Raw genomic sequence first — 22,814 nt, 5'->3', positions numbered from 1 at the left:
CTGCAATTGGAGTTAATTAACGGGCTATGCAATTTTTACAGAAGAATAATGTCACAAGGCGGTGGCACCCCATCAGCTGGCAATCCAACCATCCTGCATGGCGGCAAGGTCTTCATTCAGCGCGATTACAGCGATGGCACCTCCGTGAAGTTCCATACAAGGCTGCCCCCTGAGCTGGAGGGAATGGTAAGCAATCGTGTACTCCATAAGGCAACTCACCAGCTGTTTTTCACTTGCAGATTGAACGTCATGTCTTCGAGGCGACCATCAACAGGCTTAACGAATTTTATGCCGAGGCGGAGGAGGGTTCGTGTAGCACCTACTGCGAGGGCTGCATAGGTTGTATTACGGCGTATTTGATATATATGTGCTCCGAGACACATTACGAAAAGGTGTGATGGAGATTCCTATGTAATTTGATTAATTGATTTAATGTTCTTATGTCATCACATAGACGCTGCGCAAGATTTCCAAATTTGTTGCTTCCCAAAATGAACGCATTTACAATCCAAAGGGTCTGCAATTGATTGATCCAACATTTCGTGGTCTTCGCGTCATAGAAATTACCATATTTGATCGTCCAGGGCGAACGTGACTTCCGCTTTCGCATTCAGCAAATGAGTTTTTCATGTGAGACGTCAGAGATCCCGGCAACTAAAATCTGTTTTATCCATAATCAACAGCAACAAATCAGAAGCCATTTCGTGTGTTCCCCCAAAAATCTAAAACTGTGTCGCTAAAGCTTTAAAAACATTTCAATATGTGCAAGAATGCGATCGATACTTACAAGGATGCAGTCTTTAGCAAGTCAGCGCCTGTTTTTCTTGTTTCAATTATTTTTTTGGAGCACATGATTTAGTCATAAGTATGCTGTAATTATGTCACAGCGGCAGTCATAAGCGATATGTTTAACAGTATGATGTGTAGTTGTTAGCCAAGGCAGAGTTTACCCTTAACGAGTTAGTTAGTACGAGTATTTATGCGAGTGAAGCGCGTTGCTAGTTAAATAAGTGAAAAGCTACTGAAACTGCATTTGGGCTAAAAACCATAGTTACATACAGTTACTTATACAAACTCATACACACACACACACACAACCACACAACACACACACATTTTGCATATGTTATTGTTTTTACTAATTTAACAAAGTTGTGCGATTGTTAATTTAATTTAAAATATGTAACGCAATTCACGATTGCGATTTGAACTTGATCTAAAACATTCTGCTTTAGTGCAAATACAAGTTTTTAATTGTAGCACATACTTACTAAACAAGAAGAAAATACAAACCATACCTTTAAATAGTTAAAATGCATAAACTTTTATATACAATACAAATCTTTAACGATTTCAAATAGCGCCAAATGAACTTAAATATATACATATAACCAAGTGAAGAATTGTTCATTTTTAATAAAAATCTATAAAACTCAAATTTCTTCTAAATGTTATAAGCAAATATGCGTGGCACGGCTTGTGCTTTAGCTAAACAGCTGTGACTACTATTTGCTTAGCCAACAGAAGAAGTTTTCGACAATAATTTCGTTTAGCTGTTTTTGGTTTATTGAAATCAAAACTAGAAAATAAATGTTTGATTGTGCTCAGTTTAGATAAGAATTCTAAAAGATTTTCGATATTTTGGTTGTTTTTTTTTTTTTTAATAATTTATTTAGATTGTATATGCATATATACGTAGTTGCCAAAAACTGAACATAAAATTTAAATTTGAATATTTTGCACAGTTTCAACAAAAAGGCAGTTGGTGAATCCTTCGAGTCATATGTCATATGTATGCAAACTTATTTATTATTGAAGCGCAGGCCAGGCTTATAAAACTATTTATTAATATACATTTTTTTTTTGTATTTTTTTATTCATATTGTTTCATTATATATATTTGTGTTCACGTATAGAATCTCCACAGCGACATATGTACTTAGTTATATCCGGTCTTTTTTCTCTGTTTCATAGAAAGCATATAATATTTGATTTGTTAATATTTTCATCAGCAATCGGTCATCGGGACATTAATCACTTTACTTGCCCGCATCATTCATGTTTTTGGGTAAGCTGAGCAGCGAGTTAATCAGTTCCGAGTTTCGCTTTGGCATCCGCATATTTGGGTTAAGTGAGTTATCCAGAAAGTATGGATACTTGCAGGGCGGACCCGGTGGTTGGACGGGCGCATATCGAACGGCGTTATTAATCCAGTCATACAGATCCCGATTATACTCCTTTTCCACGTAGCGCTCCTCGTCGGGCGTGGCCCGTGCGAACGTACAGCAAATGCAGCCGGCCAGCGCCAGTAGAGCCAAAGTAAGCGCGTAACAAGTCATAGCCAGTGAAATCCAGGAGAGAGCAGAAACAGGACCAAGCCACTTGAAACTTGGGAATGAACAAATGCCAATTGCTGGCATCACTTATATAGGGTCCGCGGAGCACGTTGGGTAACAGGGCGGGCGCTTAGGTAAATCACAGCAGGGAGCCACACGCAGACCAAGCGCAGTGTCCGTGTCAGTTTCAGGGCAAATATGCCAGGCGCAGGCAAATAAGCAACGTTAGCTGTCAGTCGCTAGTCGCCCCATGGCTAATATTTGATTATGCAGCATTTTATGTGCGTGTCACAAATCCGAGGACAACAGCATCATCGGACAGACAAACGCGTTGCGCTATTTGCTTGCACTAGAAACAAGTCCTCGGTTTGGCTTGACAACAAGCTCATATGTGGGCGTCGTTCGATTAATTTTAGACTATGAGCCATCAAATGAAATGCTACATTTAATATTCACATTCTCTTTTATGACTGTGGCCAAAATCTCTTAACAGAAACGACGCACAGCAAATGCAAACACAGTTTTTTTTTTTTTTTAGGCATTTGGAAAAATATAGCCCAAATATTTGAACAACAATGTGAACACGCAATTCGACCTTGATGGGGTATTAAATTTGACTGAAAGTCGTTTTGCAGTCTCCTTATTCGCATTAAATTGCAAAAACTTTAACTATATATAATTATTTTAATTTTAACTAATTGGGTATATTAATTAAAGTGCTTGGAAGGTATCTGTTGCCCTTGTGTACTTTTAGTTTAAAGTATTTGAAAAGCAAAATTAGTATAAAGTTATTCTATGAATGTCCTGCCCAGGCTGTGACTAAAGTAAATTTTGATTATTTATGTGCAATTCTTTTCTATAGATAGATATTTTGATATTTAGCATATCTAAGAGTATTGATTCCAAACCACGTGAAAGACACAACTTTTTTGTTCGCGCATAGTGGAAGAAACAATGAAGTAGGCAAAACAAAAGAATATAAAAATATTATTATCAAATACATCTGTGCAAATTTGCAAAAAACTTTGTATAGTTTGCGAATTTCTATAAAAGCAGAAGTATTGGCCATAGTTTATGAAAAGTTTCGGGCTGTCAACGTTTGCAAATAAATAATAAAATGAGAATCTTTGCAATATTATTGGGCTGTGCCGTATTCGTGCTTTGCATGATCAAGGATAGCGAGGCGGTCGTCTGTACATCGCCTGGTGTGCCGACCGACTGTGTTGATTGCACGGATGAGCTGAACGCCGATGACGCAGAATGCCTGGCCATCACAACAGACACAACGGAGGCGACAGCAGCAGGATCAGCGACAACAACAACGACAACAGCAACAACAACAGCTGCAACAGCCACAACAGTGCGCAGCAGACGCAAGCCCAGGCGAAAGGTTGTCAGATTGACCAATTTGCAGTACACGAATGTCCGTCGGATCAGGGTTAATCGCAATCGAGCACCTGCCGCGTCCTTCAAGAAGCGTCAAAATAAAGCGCGTGTTGTGGTTGTGGGCTAAGGCCAATAAATAACTTGTTGCTGTTCAATAAAAATGCCATATTCAGAAAACATTTTCCCTACTTTTCTCTTATGCAAATTAAATGCTAAAAGCCTAGTTAGACCGATGGAGGTGTTTTATTTGCCCGTCCGGCCGCTATGTCCCTTTTCACAGTTCATTTTGCAAGGACCTACAGCTAAGATCAAGTGTGTAAATAGAATAATAGTGTCTTAAGAAAAATTGAAAATAATCTTAATTTAAATTATTTTTAAATAAATTATGTTTACTAAAGTGTTACAGCAGCTTGCTGCTATAAGAGCTAGGCCAAAGGACATCCGTGTAGTGTCCTCGCTGATGATTATAACAAGCATTATAGAGTAGTCTTTTATTTCTTTTATAAAGTTTACTAGCAAGTAAATCGTTTTTCTACTCCTTGACCCGTGTCGCACGTTACATGGCTGAGCCTCTCGGTCAAGAATCGTCCTGGTACCAAGGCTTGTCCATTTTCGGCCTGTCTCTTCGCGGCTAGTTTCTGATGCTTAAGAATCTCCGACTAGGTGACATGCTGTAACCAGCGCCTGGAGCAATTTATTTAAACATCCACCAAAGACTACACTTTTTAGAATTTTCAATGGTGTGATTTATTTTTGATTCAATTGCATTCTCTTACATATGTAATTACACAAATTAATAAAATTTCAATAAATTCCAGCAAACTTATAAGAATGATGAGGCCATCAAACGCAGGAGGACTTCGCATAAACTGCGATTGCAATGCGGCCTACTAATTTTTTCATTGTTTCGAAATCAACTCAAAATTTGTTTATATACACAAAATGGGTTACTTTCCAAGAAGAGTTTGGGTGAGTGCCAAAGGACAAAAGACAAAGGACATTTGAAGCGTACTCTAATTTCTGATTGTGTTTGTGTTCATACTTATAACCATATGGTTGGCATTTATAAAACTACATAATCCTTGAAAACCAATTGAGGTGGTTTTCCAAGCAAAGCAATTGAAAAAAAACTCATAAACAAGTTCTAAAGTTTGTTCATAAAGTTGTCTGGATTTTGATTCTCAAATGGCGCGACAGAATAGTTAGAAAAATAGTATTTCGTTTTTTTTCTCTTCCTTTTTGCTTTTGTTGCAACTGTTTTGCTGCAGTTACACAAATAATGAGGTGCCTATAATTTACATTTAAGCATTAGCAATTAGTTGTTAACAATTACAAGTGTCCCATACATATAGATATATTTATATATATATTTCTATGAGTATATATTTTTAGAATACGCTATATACTTGACCGCTTTATACACACATAAAGTAAGATTCTTTGCAACTTTGCTCTGACGGATAGAGAGATTGGGATACACAAAAGTGCGCATATCTTTTAGTTAATATAAATAGTTAATCACTAATTGAATAGGTGCTAATAGAATATACTAACGATTTGCTTAAACTGCCATTTAGATTTGAGTTGAATTCAAAAATTGACAAAATTGACGCCACGCAACGCATTTTATATGTGTTTATTTTTGTCTCTACAATAAATTTTTCATTATTATATTTATTATTATTTTTTTTTTTTTAATATTTAAACGTTGGTATGTTTGAATTTTACAATATTTCCATCCTGTGCTGTGCTCACAAACGACAAAGTACATACCATATTTATTTGAGTGTCTTTTGATTTTTTTTTTATATATAGATATATAGGTAGGTAATTTAGCTAGTCTAGAAATATCATATAATATTGCTATAGTTTATATTCTTCACAAGTTCTGGTTGTTTGGCTAAACATATATGAGTAGGTTAATTGCGTGTTGCTATTTAACACACAAATTGTGCTTTACTATAGTTAATTGTTAATTTAGTGTAGATTGTATTTTAATTAGTTATGCCATCTAGATAGTAAAAGCTTTAACCACAAGTTACCATAGGTTGAGTACAACACGTGTATGTAGATATCACATGCGGACTAGTTGTAATAGTTTTTGGGTACATTAACCTTGATAGCCAATATATGTTATATGTGTGATAGCCTCATTAAATTTCATGCTTAAACCTACACAAGGTTACACATACTATAAACATACGTGTGATTGCATGTATGTGTATATGCTATATAGTTGGTATTTCATACGCTTGACTAGCACGGTTTCGATTACGAAAGAGAACTACTTAATATTGATAATCTATTTAGATATAGTGTTTGGTTTTAGCTGGAGAGCGGAGTACAAACACCTAAGAGCTTACAGGTAATTCGCAGATTCCAATAGAGAGTTAGAGAGAAGGAGAGAGTATACCAAAAGGCATAACGCGCATGCGCTTTGACCTTTAGGACCTTAAATAGATCACATGATTTGACATTCACTTAGGTATAATATTGCAATTATCTCTGCTGTTTGGGTATGTTTGTGTGTGTTGTTCTCTACTTATAGGCATATACACGTAGAGTAACCAAAAAAGGTATTCATTCAACTTGAACTGCACATAAATTAGATACTATAGTAGTTAGTTAAGACAATGTCATTTAAGTTGTTGAATTTAAGGATTTCTGGCTGGCATTTGTTGCTTAGCACACTGTCCAGCCAGGTTCAGGCAATTAGAAGTCGGTCAGCCCCCCTCCGCTTTTGTCAGTCTCACTGCCAGCCGCACTGGAGGGGGTCAGCAAACTCTAATTGGAGGGTTTTCGTCATAATAACGCGCACAGCTTGGAGCGTTTCTTGCTCTTGTCGACGGTGCCGGCAGACGATGTGGATGATGATGCCGACATCCGCCCAACGCTGCCCAAATGCGGCTGAGATGGGCTTGTCGGACTCTTGTCATCCATATCCTCGCTGACATGCGACTCGAGCAGTTTGAGCGATGTTTTCGGCTTGGAGCCATCCATGCTGTTGTAAAGCGTCTTTGATAGCTTGGAGCGCACTACTTTGCCCAGGGCGCCGGTCTTTTTGATGCTTAGCCGTGAGCCGCTGCGCTGATGCTCCGGCGTGTGGCTATCGTCGCCGCCATGCTGCGACTGCTGATTGCAGTTGAGCGTGGTCACTGTGAACTCAATGTCCTTGATTTCCTCATCGGCACAGCCGGCAAACTCCTCCACTGGCTTGTCAATCGTATCATGATCGATCCAGGTGAGGCCCATTTCCACCTTTTCAGCTAAGTCCTGCCAGTTGCGTCGATTCTCCAGCGTGCCCTCGTACAGCGGCGTTATCCATGGGAATGTGTCGCATAATACGCGATAGAGCGGCAAACAAATGACATCAATGAATCCCACCTGCATTTTGGGCAGCTCATCCTTGCGTTCCCTGTGCGCATCGTTGCAAATTAACAGTTATTGTATGCAATAATATTATAATTTATCGATTTGTTCACCTGTCCATCATGGCCACCGGCTGCGTGTTTAGCTGCAGCTTCTCCAAATCGCCCTGGTCGAAGAACTCATCTGCCACCAGCTTGGCCACGCGATGCTGAACCTCCCAGGGCTTGGCTATGGCACTTACATCGCAGGCCGTCATCATCATGCCGCACAGTACTAAAGGCAGTTTCGAAAATATTACGTATACGCGACATGTGCCTCAGGTACTTACAATCTTTCTTCTCCTCACCCTGCCAGTCAAATTCGCCGTTTTCAACTAATTCGAGAAATGCGTTACGCTTCTTAAAATACATTGCCAAATCGGTGGAAAGTATAGCGCTTTCGACAGTCTTCATAACACTGCGGTAATCTTCGGGCGACAGCGCCTGTTGAAGGAAAGTATATTATATATATTTTGATTAGTCTTAACTGATTAAATCATGATTTCTTGCAAAAACATTAAGGGAAAAACATTTCAGGGATAAATGTGACTGCATACTTTCGGGTTCGAAAATTTGGGCCGGGCAAGATTTTTATCTGTCGAATAGAAGTGGCAAAAAATTACCCCAACAAAAGTTCTACAATAGAGAAATTATATAGCATACTTTCAGAGACAATTTACTTTGGGGAAAACAAGGTAAGATCTTCTAACAACTTGAATAACTTGATTAAATAAAATAATAATAAAATAAAAATAAATAAAAATGCGCCTAGATGGAGCAGCGATTGGCTTATCGAAATTGTAAAAATGTTGTAATATTTTACGTCACAATTTTGCGAACATATTTTCTTATTTTTAATTCCAATCTATTCTATAAAATTTCCAATGAGGATTTTACGAGGGACAAATCTCTCAGGGATCAAACTTCATTTATCCGAGATACGGTTAAAATACGCAATAGAAAGTTTGATGGTTAAAATGTATTGCGTAACTAAAGTCATATTTTCATATAATGCACATTTTGGGAAACCAACTATACATATTTTAAGGATTTGGCCTAATTAACAGATTTTTTGTTTATAAAAATGTCTCGGTTAAGTGAAAGTAAATATATAAAATTTGATTAATATCAATTTCTGGATTATTAAATTTATCAAAAAGGATGAATTTATAACCAAACTATTAGAGTTGAAGATTTAACTATTTGAAAATTAAACTTTATTATTACCTGGAATATATTGTTGCCCTCGGAGTTGAGTATCATAACACACTGATCGAAATGATGATGCTCCATGGTGCTGGTGGTATAGAGTATAGCCAATGGGGATTCGGTTTTGGTTTGGAATGCATTGTTGGTGCCGCGATGATCGAGATCGTGACATAAACAGGCCACCAGCAGGCCAAGTATCTCCAGATCGGTCATAAAACGTTCCATTTTGCCCGTCTTCAGCATGGCAAACATTGTCTGAGCCACGTTTAGAGCATGCCGCCAGTTGTGATACTTGACGGGACGATAATTTTTGCGTACGCTCAGCACCCAGCGACAGAGCACCTGGAAGGGAATGCAATGTTGATTCGATGTCAGAATTTGCAAGCAGCACCTTGATGGCAATGACACTTACATCGTAGGGAATGTGGAACTGTGAGACTAGGTTGCATTGCATGAACATGCGCAGTACTGCACGACAAGTGTCATCATCGACCAGGTCAAAGTCTGGATGGGATGGATAAGAGAGCGTGTGCAAAGATCTGGTGAAATTTTGGATACTTACCCGTGAAGGTGAAGCTGTACAAATTGTACGTCTCCGCCTCGGCAATGGGATCCTGTATGAGCTTCTCCGTCTGATCCTGACCGGCCGTGGCATGATAGCTGAGGCACTCCAGCGCCACCTTCTGCTTGGCCATCAGCTTGCAGGCGTTCTCATACATCTGTGTGTTGTGTATGCCAAGTCCGCAGAATATGGCGAACGCCTCAAATATGGAGGCATCCGATTCGGTGAAGGGCAAACCGCTCGCCTGCACAGAAAGAACAGCCCATCAGCAGAAGATTACACATGAGAGTCTAGCTACACACCTTGTTTATCAATTGTGCCACGCCTATGACCGTCTTCTGTGCATTCACAATGGGCATACAGAGTATGGCATGTGTGCTATCGATCTCTCCCTCGGCGCGTATTTGATTGTGCTCCCTGACCCAATCGTGAACATCGCAAATGTTCACCGTTTGTCCGGTGGTGGCCACAAATTGTGCGATCTGCGCCAGTGTCGAGTGGCTCAGATCATTGATGGAGGGCCTGGATACGTTTGCCGCCTGAGATTCGCCACCCAGCTCGAAGAGAACTGTGAAACGATTGCGCATCTTTTGCTGCAAGGGACAAGTATAAGGAAAATCAATAATTAATATGATATGGGATATGTGAAATTTGAATGGACGAAAAACCTTAATGCTCACCTTCTCCTCAAAGCTGTCGCCGCCTTTAATGGCACGCGTGGCGCGCTGCTCCAGTTGATGAGGCTTCTCGATTATCTTCTCCAAATGGCTCTGCAAAAAAGGGCATGTGCAAGGTACATGGACATTAAGTGGCTGCCACTAATGGAGCAACAGCCGCTCCCCGTGCAGGCGCAGCCGCTGATAAATTGCCTTTGCTTACACTGGGACAACATTGAGGCAGCACTCAACGTTTTTTGCCTGCCACCGCGTTGCACATCATTTAACGGATATGCTGCACATGACTTGGCATATTTTTAACAAGTTTTTCCCGAGCTACCTTTACTGAAGTGGCCAGGCATAATTTGCATACATATATATATATATTTATATATATATATAAATGTATTTACGTTATCGGACACGAGTTAATTGGCAATTTGTGGGGTAATCACATTTGAATGCAGACCCCAATGAATAAGCAATCAACAGCAATAAGCATTTAATTTAGCTGCACAAAGTGCCATAAATATAGTTATAGACAAAAACAAAAAGTAACATTGCTTTCCCCGAATGAAACAACATACAAATTGCAATATATCTAAAAACAATATTAACATAATTAATACGCTTGACCCAGTTACCCAAATTAATTACATTTTTCCCTCTGTCCAGGCTATGAATGGACCCTAGCATTGTTGCCATCGAATTCAGTTTATGAATAACAATTGTCATAACATGTTATGCATGTTTAATATATTTATATATATTTTTGTTTATATGCATCTTGAGTGCAAATGAAAAGTTTTCCAAGTATTTATGGGATATTTTTAAATATCACGCAATTTATTAAAAAGTTCAAGTTGTCTCTTTAAGTATTATTTCGTGTAAATTGTTTAGACGAAATGAAAATTATTTTCGCGTGCTTTTCCGCAAATCAACGCAAATATGTTTCCACGTATTTACGTTTTCTTTTTGTATATTTTTTTTAGATACTTTTAATTTGCGCATTGCAATAAAGATGGAAATTTTTGCCTAAAATCTTCACATTCTTTCCCAAAACTTGTACATTATTCTTACCAAGAAATCATATTAGAAAATATATTCAATTATTTATACATAAAATAAACAATTTTCTAGAATTTGTCTTTGCCGTTCAATTTGTAAAGAAAAAAATCTGCTTTGCTAATTTCTCTACAATTAAGTTTCTAATTGAGGCAAAAATGTGCCGCATAAGGTAGAAATAAGCTTACCAGCTATTTAATGAATATAGCCAATTATACACAGATTGTGAATCTAATTTAATGTTTAATTGTTTTGATATTTTCCTTATTAATAGGCATATTGGCAGCACAGCAAGTTCCGAGTGTCGTTGCAATCACAAAAATGCCTTCCTAAGAGTATGTCCATTCAGTTCGAGTAGGAATATTTCCCTCGTCTTCATGCTCTACTCATTCAATGTTCTTCTCTGTCTTGTAGTATTGTTAGTAAATACTCAACTCTAAATACTAAACTGAACGCTACACAACACACTTCGATCATGCTTGGCAGAGACTATCTGCTTAGTCTCATGCTAGCAGCAGCAATGCTAATACAAGTACGATAGTAATATTGAATAACAGTAGCATCTGTCGAATTCTCAGTTTATTATTAAAAAAATTGTAATTAGTACTATATATTTTAATAAAATGAGCAAAGCCAAGCAAAACTGATTACACAGACGCGCATACAAAACATTTATTTTGGCTGTTAATTTGTACAATTGTTTTGTTTCTGCTTGTGGGTTGAGTCAACAAGGGACAGGTGGTTTGTTTGGGTGACAACTACTAGCACATAAACTGTCGGTGCTAGAGGCCAGAAGAGGTATGTTTGCAGATTAGGCGCTTGTTCGGGCCTAAAAGAATGAGCGGAAGCAGAAAAGGCAATGGGACTCGTTGCTTAGTAGCACAATGGGAATTGCCTGGTCTTGGCTTAATTTACCTTTGGAAGTTAGTTAGCTTCCGGCTTGGCGGCTATGGCGGATGAAAGAAATATTACATACACACACGCGCACACACACACAGAGAAAGAAAAAGAAAAGAAATATTGTAATATAAATTGGACATCTTAATTTCCTTGGGGTGCGCTCACAGTTAACTTGACAAACGGACGGGCAGGCAAACAGACAGACAAAATGAACGCGTTGGCGTTTAAGCCATTTTAATTTTAATGAAACTGACAGCGACTCAGCCACGACCACAGTCGTGCCAACCAGCCACGCCCCAAATGTGTGGGCGGACAGCGAAAAACATTTCATTACAGCCATGTGCCATGTACTTGGAAAAGCAGGCCAACAATGTGGCGGCAGCAGCAACAACATTCGGCGCCAAAAATTCATTAACAATTGACGGCAGCAGCTGTGGCTATTATGGCATCATTAGGCATTTACTCACCTCCTCGCAGCAGTCCAGATCCACCAGAAATACCGAGCAGCGTTCACATTTGAGCAGCTCACGGGCCTCGGTCATGATTTTGGTGACAAGGCACTCGAGATTGTTCTGCTCCTCGAAGATGCTGCGCGCCAGATTCAAAAGGATTTGATTGCGCCTATACTCCTGGACGGACATTTCGAAAAGCTGTGCATTCTGTATGCCAATGCCGCAGAATGTTAAATATCTGCGAAATATTTCCACATCGTGCTCATCGAATTCCATGCAGCCTGCAGGATAACATTTGTCAAAATCTCGAATGTAACAAGTGAGCCAATTTATGGGCATTGCGATTAGGATTAGGATTGGAATTGGGATTGAGATTGGGATTCTATTTACCATTCGTTTTATTGATGATTTGTGCCACGCCTATGATGTCGCCCTCGTAATTGCAAATGGGCATGCAGAGTATGGCGTTCGTTTTGTAGCCGGTCTTTAGATCGATTTCGCAATTGAAGCGCGCATCCATGTATGCCTCCTTGATGTTAATCATCTCCTTTGTTTGCGCCACCATGCCAGCGATGCCAATGCCAAATGGTATAATAATTTCTTCGGCTCGCGCCCGCGTCACCGCATCCTTGAGAGCTGTATGGGAGAGGGGTAGAGGCAGGGCGCATAAATCATTAAAAGGCAAAGCCAACGCACACACATAGCTAAATAAATATTAAATTTATAGACAAAATATTCAGTCTGCCACGCGAAAGATACATCAGCCATGGCTGAAAGCAACAAATGCCAGTCCGGAATCCAGGCCAAAGGCGCTAAAAGTCAAATGTGGCTCGGGCTTTTGGTTCAGGGACTCGCAGCTCGCAGTTCGCAGCTCGTGAGTCCCAGCTGAATTTACATGGCCAATTCACATGTGTAGCTGTACTTGTGTGTGGGTGTGCGGGGTGTTTGTGTGTGTGTGTGTGTCAAAAAGTAAACCTTGGTTATGCTCTAGCTCTAATCTTTTTTTCGTCTTGCCCCCAAACATTTGCCATCTGAATTATGTAGCGGAAGAGGCGGCTTTAACGCACGAAACACACACCGAGATTCATTGCAAATAAATGTGCTTGTGTGTGTGTGTGTTTACCTCTACCTCTATCTCCCCCTGTCTTTCGCCCCTCTTGCTCACTGCCAGTCTGTTCGCCTGAACACGTTTTAGCCAGCATCTATTTTTCATTTGATAGCAACCTTTTGAGTTTTATGGTCTGGCCTGCCAAAAACTTTTAATGCCCGCTTCCGCTTAGGCTTAATTTGCTAATGCGTTTCCCGCCTCCGCCGTCCAACCGAACCGAGTGTTTGCCCCAGCCGCTAATGAGCGCCAATTTGTGAGGGTTAAGTAGTCGACAATTTGCACTGGAACTTGCCTAATGCACATTTTCAATCAGTTGAGAGTTCAGCAACAATAATTTAAATTATTTCTCTTTAATAAATAAAAGCAAATTTTCACACATTTTTTTTTTTTAAATTAAATTGAAATTAAAGTTTTAATAAAATAAAAAGTATGCAGTATTTCTTGTATCTCCGCTTAGTTGCTTAATCGCATGAGTCCGAGAAGTTTAAATTTAGCAAAAAGTTTTATTTTATAATGTAAGGATTTTTCCATTTCGATCCAGCATTGAGAGATTCGGAATTAAAGTTAAGAATAGTTATTTCGGGTTGCCCTTCATATCTGGCTGTCTTGCGTAAAATAGTGAAGGTAGAATTATATTTTATAAAAATGTTGACTTATGCGAGGTAGATAAATTTTTTGACGCGAATAATGTTTTGATGTTACGATTAACACTCTAAAAATTAAACAAAAATGCAAAGCTTTGGCATAGTTAGAATACAGAGCGCAACCCTCGCAATTACGATTTGAGCTTATATTTTCATTAAAACCCAGCACTGGCTTCTGTGAGCTACGTCAGTCAAGTTATTCAGTTGAACAACAATTTCAATTTATTTCTAAAAAATGTTCGTCATTTTGAGCTCTTTGTTAAATAACAGGTCTTAATATGCTCAGGCATTATGCTCCTCAAGCCGGAATCACTTTGCATCCAGCAGCATATCCTTAGCTCTGAACACAGCTGCATTGAATTCAGCATTCGATTGTTAGTTGGAATCTTTTTTGTGCAGGGCGCACTTAATTAAACCGGACTACCATTTTGCCCTTTCTCCATTTGCAGTGCATTCAGTTTTGCCTTTCGCCCGTTGCCTAGCAACATTTGGACAATGGACAATGGCTGGAAATCGAAAATTCGTATTGGCATTTGGTGCTCACCTGTCTTTTGTGTGACGTCAAACAGTTTGGCCACCAGATACTTGTTGTTGGGGGTGCCCTTGGCCAGAAAAAGGGATCCCCGATCCGCATGGGTCAGCAGGCCGACGTTGACCAATATCTTGTGGCAGAGCACATCAATGTCCAGCTCATTGGCCACGTCGCGTATCAGCTCCATGAAGAGCTCACCCTCGTCCAGTTCCATCAAATGGCGTCGACTTTCGGGCAGCGCATGCACCGATGAATTGGAAAGCTTGCGCGGTGACTTCTGCATGGAAAGGGAAGACCAAGCACATGGATAATAAATGTTAATGAATGGCTTAAATTGTGTACAACAATCATATACAGGACGAAGCACACTTGAGCTCCCATTCGTCCTGCCCCTGAAATAATTGAATTCTGTGGCCGTGGGCGGCATTTAATTAGCTGCTGTAATTGCTCTGCCACTCTGCATTGATATTAATAGAACGATAAGCTGGCATTATTGAAGGCGTCTTCAACTACAGTATGTATTATGCAAATGTACATACATTATTTTCAATATTGCGGCACACGTGTACTTCCAGCCAAATTGAATTCCTAAATTCCAGAACACTTAAACCATGCGACTTGTCATCTGGTCCGCGTTCGATTCGAAATGAAACTGAGCCCGCCCCGGTCAAAGGTGACCATTAGCAGTTTGCTTTAAGGGGCCGACTCCTCCAAGCTGGTAATTGAATATAAAATGCCCTTTCGGCTGCGTGCGAGGGGCCAATTACGAGGGCACCTCTGGGCTGGGAACTTTGCGTGCTGTGCGCCTACTATCCACGACGACCGGGACCTTGCCTGCAATTTAGCCTTTGTCTCTGCCTTCCGCTTTTTGGACAGCCAACAACTCCCCTTCCCTCCTGTTGTGGGACAATTTTGCCAAATTAAGGCAATTTGTTATTGTATTTTTATTATTCATTTCGCTATTGTTGTTGTTGCTGCTGTTTTATTTTCAGTCGTACAGAAGCAGGCTTCGTGTCGCGCACAAAAATATCGATAATTATATGCTTAAAAATAAATGTCTAATGACACAGAAGTTATTCTATTGAAAGGACGGCAACAGCTCAAGAAATGTATCCACATTTTTCTGATTATAATCATTATATCATAATAATAACACAGAGCTCAATGTTTTTCAACGCGTTTGATGAGCCCGGTTCCTAAATATATTATAATACAAAATTAATTATTAATAAACATTTCTTAGGACATTTCTTTTATGTCCAAAGCTGTTGTCCTCTCCTAAATCTCAGAAATTTAATTAATTGAATAATTCTTTAATTTGTTAATATAAAAAATGGGAAAACTAAAATTTTAGAAAACCTATTTTCCCATATTTCTTATACAAAGGGGTCGAGTTCGAGCGTATAATTATATAGCAATGGACGGAATTGCTTCAAATTTGGTTAGATTATATTGATTTAATTCAAATCAGAAACTGGTCACTTTTGTTTGTACATAATAAATGTTTCTTATGCACGTTTGATTCTTGGGCCAAACCCGCCCACTAGTTTTTTTGACCAATTGGGATAGCACAACCTAAACAACTTCTGCGTGTGCTTGCCATGTTTTGATTCTATTTTGACCGTCAAATACAGAAACATATTTTAAATGTCATGAAAATAGTCTTGTGGCTTAATGGATATTATAAATATGGCAGCCAATTAAATTGTTTACATCCAAAGTCTGTCCTCAGTCTTGCCTCGCGCTGTGTTATGTGGCTTTAGCCAATATAATTTCTTGGCTTAATTGAATTTCCAACAATAGCATTTGTGGAAATAATATTATTTTAGTTCATGCTTTTGCTTTAAACACAATGAAATATTCAATCGTTGAAAATCAATTAAAATTAATTACAATTTTTTTAAGTGGCCCATAAACTGCAGGCTAAACGGGCAAACCTATTAAGAGTCTCATAAATAAATAATTAAATAAACAGAGAAGTAAACAATTGTTATTTGAATATAATAAATGCAAATTTGAAGGCTTCTTTACTAAAACAGATTTCTCTTACAAGCATTTTAGATATATATTTTTTAATAAAAGTAATTCAAATATTTAACTGCAAAGTTCCTCTTTGGAATCTTAAAGAAAGACATGGCTTTTTCTATTCGCCGAAGACCAAATACTCTTGTGGGCATGTTGGGCATCTTGTAGCACTCCGATTTGGTACGGTTATAATGGGAGAAGGGGAAGTTTTTCGATCGATTCTACGCATAGAGCTTTTCGATATGGTAGTAAGACGTTGATAAGGCTTGGCTGCATGAAGACGAATGCCAAGTTCTGTCTTTATCGAGTCTGTCGGAAACGTCCCTCACTATGCGCTACACAATTGGTGACATAATGCGAATACTCTTGACAAGAGTAGGAAAATACAGCACCCAAGGTAACCAAACTTCTAACTAGTTTTATTACCTACAACAGAGACTAGAGGGAGGAGAGAAGTGGGGACAAACTACGTTTGCTATTGTCTCCCTACCTTTTCTGCTTCAAGGACCCTTTTAAATAATCAAACCGAAACGAGTGCTCTGAACTTTTGCCAGCAGTAAAAAAAATAACAAAAACAATGTTCAGTGCTTTGGCACAACAATAAAAACTACATGCACAGCCGACAAACTTTTTAAAACCTTGCCGGAGATAAATACAAATGAAAACAGAAACAAAAACAAACAAACAAAATTAAAAAAAAAAAAAAGGAAGCAAACATAAAGCCAAACGACTTTTAATGGGATTTTACTTTGGCACGACTGCAAATTAAACGAGATCCCCGGTTTGATGCCCCCTGCAGAACGGCAGCTGATGAAATTGGCGGCCAGAGTCCTCGTTAAGTCAGTCAATAAGGCAACAATAAAACAGCTGTCGACTGTCAACCGTCGCTTGCATTATGTAACATGCACTTAAACAAATTGACAATGCGACGCAACACCTGCAACCAACCAGGTGGGGGCACCAGATTTTTAAGCTGCAACTGTTGCAATTGTGTGTGGCAGCAAGCCACTCGCTTAAGTTGGCAATAATTTAAAAAATGTTGCATCTTTCGAACCCGCCTCATAGCTCGTGTTGTTGGCCGTAAAACACTTGCCAGTTAAGCCAGACGTTGGCCGTTTTTTCTTTTTTCATGTGCCAGAAGAGTTGTTCACACGCACACACACGCACACACACACACACACACACACAGACAAGTGCACGCACACACATCCTCTGAGTCCTTGAGTGTCGCTCGCATTTAGCTTGATTTTGCAAGTGCAAGGTAAGTGTTTGGCTGTGTGTGCGTGTGTTATAGCTGAAGTACTCTATTGTTGTGTGCGTGAGTGTGTGCATATCCCGGCAAAAGCCAAGTTCGACCAGACCATATCATATCAGATCCAAGCAGTCGAACGTACGCACCAGCTACTCCAGCCGAAATAAGTGTGCTTATCATACGCTGCCTAAATCGGAAAATCGGAAACTCCACCCATTCCCAGCGGCAAATGGTAGACAAAGCTTGTAAGTGCAAAATTAAAGTTTCGTTCGATCTTCCCCTTGGATGAAAAGTGCGATTTAAGGGTTTAACGAACGGTCGGAAAAAATTGATTCCTACTTTCATGGAATAAATTTAAATTTTCTACGTAAAATCTCAGGCAAAAACTTGAAATGTATAAGGCCGGAAAATGCAAGTGGCAAGGAATTTGCCTTACTTAAGATCTGGAACGCCAAACTTACTTTAATGCCTTTAGCACTAACGACCAGTTGGTTAAATATAAAATTTGGTATACATTTTCGTGAAAAGCAAACATCAAATTACATTTGGCACGCGTTGTTTATTAAGCGTGGATTGCCGCAGCTGTGTTTCTTAGCAAATGAAGAAAAGTAAATAAATAGCAAAATAAATTAAATAAAATAATATCAGGGCAATTGCTACAAAGGGAAACGAAGCCCATTCACATCAGTGTCATGTAAGGAGTTCCACCAAAAACCAGGTGAAAGTCCAAGACGAATGCTTGTATGCTGCGATTGCGTATGCTACGTCTAGATAGGACAATTTGCAGAGTAAGGAAACAACTAACAATTAAATAAAGTCCAATTCCATGCTCAGGCTAAATCTTGAACCAGGATCTTTATGTAACGAACAGTGTAATGAATCATAAGAAAAGCGCGGTGTTTTCTTCATTGACTTGAATGCGTTTCATATAATTTGGTAAAAGGACAGCAGGCGTTCAATATATTATATTATTATTTATCATTGTTATTATTATTTAAATGCAATCGAAATTAATATTCGATTGAAAAATCTACACACTTAATGTTTTTTTTTTTAACAGTTGAAAGTCAAAGAAGAACATTCACAACAGCTTGAACATTCACAACAACCGCATGTTTACTTAGTTTTTAAAATTTGTTTTTCTTTTGTTTTTTGTTTTTTAGTTTTTGACTACTTTCTACAGTTATGGCCATTGTGCTTAGAAGTTTGTATATGCTAGAAGCATTTGTTTAAATATCCATTGAAACCTAACAACAAAAGGCACAAAATTATTATCTAATAACAATAGCTATGGAGAGCTAAAAAATGCTAGCACCCACGTTTGAAGAATATATTAAAAGTTTGTAACAATGATTTTGAATCACATATAGGGTTTTACATTGATGTTTAGCCACGGCGAGTCTTGAAATATGTTTAAGGCCCTATTTAAGACTTCAAGCTAAACAACAAAGTTCCGATCAGAATGTGTATTTTATAAATAAGTCAAGAATGAAGCAATCCGTTTACTTAAACATAATGCCCTCTGTATAAACTATGTACCTGAATCTTTTGACTATAGCAGCAGCAACGGTTTTAGCCTTCGCAGTCCGTGCAGGCATCCTACCCACATGGTTCGCAATAAAATGATCTAAAATTATCTTTTTTCTATATTCTTTCTCTGTTATTTTAATATTCATTTTCCTTTTCTATATTTTATAAAATTATTTATTAAAGAGAATAGCAAATGAAATCAACAAACGTAAATCAAGGCAGTATGTTGGGGTCCACGCTCTACACCCTCTTTATCATGGATCCACGCCACGTTTGCAGACGACACGACGCAATTAAGAAATAAATTTATCTACTAAGCTTCTGAGATATATGTCCGGGAGTTATCTTGCGTCGTCAAATATTAACCCACTACAAAAGCTACAAATATTTAGGGGTGCAGTTAAACAGGCGCTTTACTTTCAACTACGCTCCGCAAGCTTTCTGAAGCCTCCTGGTACATGCACGCTTCCGGTTTGGAAAGAGACCGAGGAGTGCCCAAAGTCGGGGAGGTTATATATACATATAGACTATATTACGCGGCTTGGAACTAACCCAAATCGACTGGTTAGACTCATTTGTTAGTATGGCGCTCATCACAGTCACAACCTGATTGTTAACCAAAAACATAGATTGCAAGACTTGGCCCCAACAAATATTTCGCCTGTAGTTGCGCTTCAATATTTTGTATTTATACAAAGAGTTTCACAGCGATCAGCTGCCTGTCATTAGCCAATAAATTTTTAGGGTACATATATTTATCTATTTATTAAGCGTGCGGCTCGATTGTGGTATTTTGTTTTCTTTAACAATTGTTCAAATACCAATGTGACGCATATAGCATCAAATCACAAAACGGTCTACATATAATAGGTTATTTATTGAGCATTCGGGTGTCACAGCTGCTTTTATTTCAATGTTAAAAAAAAAAATTAAACACAAATCAACAATTAAAAATCGCTATAAAATGGGCGGACGGAGCCACAGCTTGACATTCGAATCCAACACTTGCTCTGGCTTCGAGATGAAAATCCAAACGGTGATCTTTGGCTGTGCCATTTTGGCCACTTGCCTGATTCGAGGCAGCAATGCGGCATGTGCAGCAGCCACCTGCACTGCAGACGAATGCGCAGACGCTGCCAATGCAGCGGAACCTAGCTGTGCCAACACGACCTTGGATACAACTACGCCTGCTGCTGCTGCTGCTACTGATACAACAACACCTGCGTCAGGTTCAGCTGCTGCAACGACAGCTTCAAGCGCTTCAGGAACATCTGCGACCACTGCAGCTAGCAGCTCGTCTTCGGACTCAAGCACCAGTGCGTCTAGTTCGTCTAGTACTAATGCTAACGTGGCTCGATTGAGGCGTAAGCTGCGTCGCTTGAGGAGACAACGCTTGAGGGCCGCCCGTAGGAGGAGAAGGCGTGCCCGGAGGGTGGCTGCTCAGAGAAGAAGGGCCGCATTGATGGCGAATAGGAGAAGGAGAAACAGAAATAGAAGGAATAGGACGGGTTAAACAGCGCCAATCTTATTCAAATTACTTCAAATAAATTGAATACATTTTTACATTGCATACCATAAACATATTGGACAAATATTTTTTAAATAAAGTCGGCGGTAATTTAGTTATCCAAGTAAACCGATCAGACAGGAATACCATATAGGCTATATTATATATTTAACTAGTAAAAGGTACAAGACAGGAGCTTCCGACTAGGGGATACCCTAAACTATCTTCTTCTTCGACCACAATACTTTCCGCCGCCTCTACCCAACAGCCACACGAATAATTGAGTCTTAGCGAGAAAAAACGAATTCAAATAGCAGAAAAGAAAACAATACAATACAATTGCAACTGCTGTTGACAGAATTCAAAGATGTCGAGCATGAATGTGTGTGTGTACACGTATACAGGAATTCTTGCAATTTGCGCTAGCTGCCGAAAACACGAAGCCAGCCAAAACACGTTTTCATTGTATTTATTAACCGATCTTGATGAAATTTTCCGTATAGCTTATTGTGTTATAGAATATTCGTATATTCTTGTAAAGATAATTGCTTTAAAATCGTGGTTTCAGTTGGTAGGTGGTTCAAATGTATTAGATTCATTGCTACGTAGTGGTACTAACAAAACAACATATAGATAAGACATGCAGTACAATTCATGTGGACATTAAAAATTGCAACATCTGGTCCAAGATCGACTTCGTTTTTGAGACCTGCTTAGTTGCTCAACGAGAAAGAAAGTAAGAAATACAAGGTGATTTGTGTGGTAGAACGGCATCGCTGTCTTTTATCTCGCTCCCACTACAGGAAACTGTTTTGGCTTACTTTCAGTGCTCTCTAATTATTTCTAGGGATCATTTAAATGTCTCTGTGTGCGTGTGTCCGCACAAGCAATAATGCGCACAAATTCAAATTTTTCTCAAATGTCCGAGGCATTTATTTCCTTTATATGGGAAAAACAATATGAAATAATGAAAGGGCTTGCCACGGCGATGCAAAATTCTTGCATTTTAGCTCATTATCGTTGGTAAAGGTACCTAAATGTTGGCATGTGTGCATTTAAAATGTTTTGACTTGCCATTTAAGCACACTTGCATATATTGTATATGAGTAGAGGCATTTATGCGTTTGCGTGCCTTTTGATTGGTTGCTTGCCTCTCCGATACAAAATTTTAAAAGATGTGAGCTTTTGTGATTTCTGAGTTTCGAGCTCTACACACACACACACGCACAAATATGTGTGAAAAGGCAGATCATGGCATGCGTTTGACGCGCACCTTCAATTGTATGGGCATGGTTCACAAGAGGACTACTCCTTACCCGACCTTTAAGGCGACTTAAACGGCAAGGTTTTGGCAAGACGATTGGGCGACAGTAAGACCACCTGCGTTATGGGGTTCGGCTCTAAATAAAACTGTACAGATTCTACACTTAATTATAATAAATAAAAAAAAAAGTGGGCATGTCATGGGCATGGTGGGTATATAGCGTGGGCCCAAACACACTCGAGGAACGCCAGCCCCGATGGTCTTTATGTTGGACTCAACTCCATCGAGTGCTGCCAACGAAGAGCATGGTTTCAATTTACAAAATAAATTAGTGCACCTGAAGTTGTGCTACAAAAATTTCATTATCCGCGCAGTGGATAAAAGTTTTCTAGCAAGCAGCTTTTAGCTGCTAAATTACTCAATGGAACTTGGAGCGAAATAGAGGTGGGCCAAATTAAACACGACGGTGTCGTGTTTTGAACTGAAAAGAACCAGTAAGAAGATCAATTCGAAACCAAAATAAATATTTCGAAAAAGTATAGGATAGAGTCTTTCAAATAAACTTATTACAAGTACAGACCTATTTATAATTATATTTTTCATAAATTATATAATCAGCAAAGTATATAAAATGATTTGATACTTTACTAAAGTATAATGTGGGGCCTCAGCAGATTTACAGACTTGCCATTTTGCCATATTGACCAGCCCCAGGAGGCCTAGCTATCCGGCATTATTAGATCATAACTACATATACAAATGATTTTCATCTAGCGATATTTGGAATATATTAACGTATTAATATACGAACGTATGTTTAGGCTTAAGCTTTAGAACCATATATATAATATATTAGAAATATAATATATATAAATAAATATATACCATAGATAAAAAAACGAATATAATTTGAAAACTTTCCCAGTGGGGGTTATGCAACTTGTTTCGAAGCTGTTTATTTTTCTTAAAATCTATAAAA

General features: G+C 38.9%; 4 protein-coding genes across 5 annotated transcripts in view; 2 read left to right on the top strand and 2 right to left on the bottom strand.

Moving 5' to 3' along the window:
- Positions 1-48: 48 nt before the first annotated feature.
- LOC6630037 (golgin subfamily A member 7) lies at positions 49-1,403 on the top strand. The gene is made up of 3 exons (XM_002053992.4): positions 49-186; positions 240-392; positions 455-1,403. The coding sequence occupies exons 1-3, from the start codon at positions 49-51 to the stop codon at positions 593-595; spliced, it is 432 nt and encodes a 143-aa protein (XP_002054028.3). The 3' UTR covers positions 596-1,403.
- A 247-nt stretch (positions 1,404-1,650) lies between these two features.
- Positions 1,651-2,716, bottom strand: Pdf (Pigment-dispersing factor). Of its 2 annotated transcripts, none has more exons than XM_015172455.3 (2): positions 2,039-2,716; positions 1,651-1,963 (listed from the first exon to the last, which is right to left on the bottom strand). In XM_015172455.3, exon 1 carries the CDS (start codon positions 2,418-2,420, stop codon positions 2,040-2,042), a length of 381 nt encoding a protein of 126 aa, XP_015027941.3. In that variant the 5' UTR covers positions 2,421-2,716; the 3' UTR covers positions 1,651-1,963; position 2,039. The 2 variants fall into 2 exon arrangements, with proteins under 2 accessions (XP_015027941.3, XP_032295459.2); XM_032439568.2 differs by having other exon boundaries at positions 1,659-1,963; positions 2,048-2,711.
- A 689-nt stretch (positions 2,717-3,405) lies between these two features.
- LOC6630350 (uncharacterized) lies at positions 3,406-3,945 on the top strand. Its single transcript, XM_070206931.1, has one exon. The coding sequence runs from the start codon at positions 3,454-3,456 to the stop codon at positions 3,847-3,849; it is 396 nt and encodes a 131-aa protein (XP_070063032.1). The 5' UTR covers positions 3,406-3,453; the 3' UTR covers positions 3,850-3,945.
- A 1,398-nt stretch (positions 3,946-5,343) lies between these two features.
- Pde6 (phosphodiesterase 6) overlaps positions 5,344-22,814 on the bottom strand; it is a 61,603-nt gene continuing 44,132 nt past the window's right edge. Inside the window, exons 3-13 of the mRNA XM_032439565.2 lie at positions 14,270-14,534; positions 12,364-12,609; positions 11,989-12,254; positions 9,581-9,670; positions 9,203-9,493; positions 8,901-9,144; positions 8,751-8,842; positions 8,357-8,680; positions 7,420-7,573; positions 7,205-7,364; positions 5,344-7,137 (exon numbers count right to left, since the gene is read on the bottom strand). Of these exons, the coding sequence (XP_032295456.1) occupies positions 6,525-7,137; positions 7,205-7,364; positions 7,420-7,573; positions 8,357-8,680; positions 8,751-8,842; positions 8,901-9,144; positions 9,203-9,493; positions 9,581-9,670; positions 11,989-12,254; positions 12,364-12,609; positions 14,270-14,534 (2,745 nt within the window). The 3' untranslated portion in view covers positions 5,344-6,524. The remainder of the gene's footprint in view (positions 7,138-7,204; positions 7,365-7,419; positions 7,574-8,356; positions 8,681-8,750; positions 8,843-8,900; positions 9,145-9,202; positions 9,494-9,580; positions 9,671-11,988; positions 12,255-12,363; positions 12,610-14,269; positions 14,535-22,814) is intronic.

This window comes from Drosophila virilis, chromosome 2 (assembly GCF_030788295.1).
Source record: "Drosophila virilis strain 15010-1051.87 chromosome 2, Dvir_AGI_RSII-ME, whole genome shotgun sequence".
Classification (NCBI taxonomy): domain Eukaryota; kingdom Metazoa; phylum Arthropoda; class Insecta; order Diptera; family Drosophilidae; genus Drosophila; species Drosophila virilis.
The sequence above is the reverse complement of the archived record's forward strand: the minus strand, read 5'-3'. Positions and strand labels throughout refer to the sequence as shown.

Bases quoted from the DNA above. Each gene is read 5' to 3' on its own strand.
- LOC6630037 (XM_002053992.4), top strand. From the start codon at position 49: ATGTCACAAGGCGGTGGCACCCCATCAGCTGGCAATCCAACCATCCTG. The intron at 187-239 runs GTAAGCAATCGT...TTTCACTTGCAG, and splicing joins CCCCTGAGCTGGAGGGAATG to ATTGAACGTCATGTCTTCGA. The intron at 393-454 runs GTGTGATGGAGA...GTCATCACATAG, and splicing joins CCGAGACACATTACGAAAAG to ACGCTGCGCAAGATTTCCAA.
- LOC6630350 (XM_070206931.1), top strand. From the start codon at position 3,454: ATGAGAATCTTTGCAATATTATTGGGCTGTGCCGTATTCGTGCTTTGC.
- Pdf (XM_032439568.2), bottom strand. From the start codon at position 2,420: ATGCCAGCAATTGGCATTTGTTCATTCCCAAGTTTCAAGTGGCTTGGT. The intron at 1,964-2,047 runs GCAAGTAAAGTG...TCTATGAAACAG, and splicing joins CAAAAACATGAATGATGCGG to AGAAAAAAGACCGGATATAA.